At 46.5% G+C, this 3,156-nt stretch overlaps 1 protein-coding gene across 1 annotated transcript; it reads right to left on the reverse strand.

Annotated features, from left to right (window-relative positions):
- Positions 1-228: 228 nt before the first annotated feature.
- On the reverse strand, positions 229-996 carry LOC109775282 (17.5 kDa class II heat shock protein-like). The gene has a single exon (XM_020334037.4). The coding sequence runs from the start codon at positions 853-855 to the stop codon at positions 376-378; it is 480 nt and encodes a 159-aa protein (XP_020189626.1). The 5' UTR covers positions 856-996; the 3' UTR covers positions 229-375.
- Positions 997-3,156: the final 2,160 nt, after the last annotated feature.

The raw sequence follows: 3,156 nt of genomic DNA on the forward strand, positions 1-3,156 counted from the left end.
GATTCTCACATTCATTCAGCCAAAGCAGAATAACATTTCGGAATTCTCAATTCTAACTGGAATTTCCTTTTTTTATCTTCCCAAAAGAACTAGTTCATTTTCCACCTAATTTTCCTATTCCACATGTTCTGCTCTTATCCAGTTTTCCGTTAAGTTACAAACACAGCTTTCTGAATTTTTCAGAACACTGAGTAGAAACGAACATCTTGGATTTTTCAATAGAAAATGTGGCCAAGAGAATCGCATGTTTTATTCAGGCGAAGCCGGAGATCATCCCCATTTCCATTAACGAAACATCAAAGCATTACTCATCACAGGAAACTCGCTCCCACTCACACTCTGCTTCGATTCGACGCGCACACCATCCGTCACAGCTCAGGCGACCTGGACCTGGATGGTCTTCGGCTTCTTTGGCTCGGGCGGCGGCAGCTTCTCGACGGTGACGGTGAGCACGCCGTCGCGGCACGCGGCGGAGATCTTCTCCATGTCGGCGTTCTCTGGCAGCACGAACTTGCGCATCAGCTTGCCCATGCGGCGCTCCATCCGCAGGTACTTGGCGTCCTCCTTCTCCTCCCTCCGCCGCTCCCCGCTGATGACCAGCACCCGCTCGTCCTCCACCTGCACCTTGATGTCGCCGGACCCCAGCCCCGGCATGTCCACCACGAACGCGTACGCGCCCGGCAGCTCCTTCACGTCGGCGGGGGTGGCCGCCATGGCGCGCGCGTCGCGGACGTAGGCGCGCGTCGGGCCCTGCTCCTCGCCGCCGGGGGCACCGGTCTCGCCGTCCGGGATGTCCAGCAGGTGCTGCAGCGCGGTCATCATCGGGGCATCCAAGCCGAACATCATGCCCGCCATTCTCGCTCGCTGATCTCGAGCTCGGTCGATCTCCTCGGGTTGGACTGCGTTGGATTGTTTGTTGAATTTTGTGGAATTTTTCGGTGGTGATGCGATGCGAGGAGGAGGGAGCTTATGTAGGTCGCCGGAGGCGGGGGTCTGGAAGGTAATGGAAACTTCTGAAAGGTGGTGGAACGAGTGCGGAGCAGTGGGGAGTCCTTCGGGCACCGATGGAGAAAGTTCTAGATCGACCTTCAGAATTGGTTGTGCGGTAGCTTTGGGCCCCACATGTCATTCGGGGCAGCAGAGAGATATTTTTTTCTTTCTATAGGATACGCATAGAGAGATTTTCATTTTGTGCAGAGATTTTTTTAGACTAGTAATAATGTACGTGCAATGCACGTTTATATTAGGTAGAATATTAGTTGCATGTTATATTAGGTAAGATGTATCTGTTGCACGCTGATATTTGATAAGATATCAATTACTTTTTCACGAGAATGCATGGCAGATTTCAAGGGATAGTGTTGAGTCAAAACGTGTTTATAACTAATGACAGTGGTGGATAATTAGAGCGTTAAACGTGTTTGGTGCTCAACATTGGAGCGATTTGAACCGCCAGATAACATGATTTGAGGGTCGAGATGGTTTGGATCTACCCATTTGGGTCCTTTTATATTGGTATATATATATATATATATATATATATATATATATATATATAGAGAGAGAGAGAGAGAGAGAGAGATACATGCAATACGGCGGGAGTCCCTAGCCAAATATGCATGTAACATCCCAAATTTTCAATTTGGAATGTTATACATAGGTCATTCATGCATATCATATTTTATTGTATTTTCGTTTTGCGATCCTCGAAATTCTAAGCAACTCAAGGACCCACGGAGAGAGTTGGGGATTTCACATTTTTCCTATTTGAATTTTTTTCAAATATTGAAACAGGGATCATTTTGGTTTTAATAAATTTTCTCTCCGAAAATATTTCTTATTAAAATATATGAGAGGGGATAATATGACTTCTCCAAAATAAAAGAAATATTGGAGGAAAAATATCAAAAATCAAATAAATAATTTTATTTGAATTTTATTTGCGATTTATTTGAATTAGAAAAAAATATGCGTTTTTCAAATTGCATTTTAGGGCCAAGAAAATGTTCATCTTGTTCTAAATATTTTGTTTAGATAGTGAAAAATTGTTTTGGTATTTTTAGTTTTTTATTTTATTTTCTAGGATTTTTCCGGCAAAATCTGTTTTCTTTTAAAAAAAATCCCGCCGGACCGGACTGGGCCGAGGCCCAGCTGGCCCAGCCAGCGCCGCCGCCTCCCTCCCGTGCGCGAGACGGACTCACCGGAGTCCGCCTGCGCCACGCCGCCGTCGCCGCCCCCTCCTCCAAGTCGGCCTCGACCCCGACCCCCTCATAAATACCCCCCCCCCCCCCCGCCGCCGCCCTACCCCGCCACCCACCACCCAACGCCGCCGCCGCAAGCCGCCGTCACCCCGCCGCTCGCCGACGCCCCGCCGCCACAAGCCCGACGCCGCGCCGCCCCGCTGGAGCCTCGCCGGAGGTAGCCGCCGCCGTTGTCGTTTTTTTCGGTTAACCGTTCGGTTTTTTCAGAAACCCTAGATCTAATTTTTTTAGATCGGTTCGGTCGGTTTTCCGTCGGTTTATTTGTTTAGCGGACGTTCGTCCGTACGTTCGTTTTAACGAACGCCGTTCATCCGTTAGCCGCAAACAGCGAACGTTCGTTCGTTAGCCTGTTCGTCAGTTTTTCTTTTTCTAGGGTTTTCCGCGATTATTTTCGATCGCGATTTCTTCCCTAATCTTCAATCTAGTATAACTTTTCGCTCCTTTATCCAAATCAGGTGAAACAAGCACCTAGATCTTCGTCTCGAAACCCTATTTCTCTTTAACCAACTTGAACAAGATTTTGGTACTGTAAAATTTGACTTTAGTCCAGATTAGTAATCGGATCTTGTTTCTTTCGTAGTTTGAGTTTCGTTGCTCCGTTTGATTTGATTCTTTTTGCAAACCGGAGTTCTTCAGTTGAACTTTCTGGTTAGATCTTCTTATTTGAGTTTTACCCGTGCATCTTTGCTTGATTTCTTATGTATGCTATTGTTTGTTTGCGATGGAATTCCCGGAGTGCGAAGCGTGCTACTATGAGTCTCTAGGTTTTGTGGATCGTCAGCAAGGCAAGTAACACATTGATCATACTCTTCCATACCCAGTTTTTATGCATTAGTTACAACCCTCAAACACTGAATGATTAGGATGTGATTAACTTGTGGGTATTTGGGAAGTA

Source organism: Aegilops tauschii, chromosome 3 (genome assembly GCF_002575655.3).
Source record: "Aegilops tauschii subsp. strangulata cultivar AL8/78 chromosome 3, Aet v6.0, whole genome shotgun sequence".
NCBI classification, from domain to species: Eukaryota; Viridiplantae; Streptophyta; class Magnoliopsida; order Poales; family Poaceae; genus Aegilops; species Aegilops tauschii.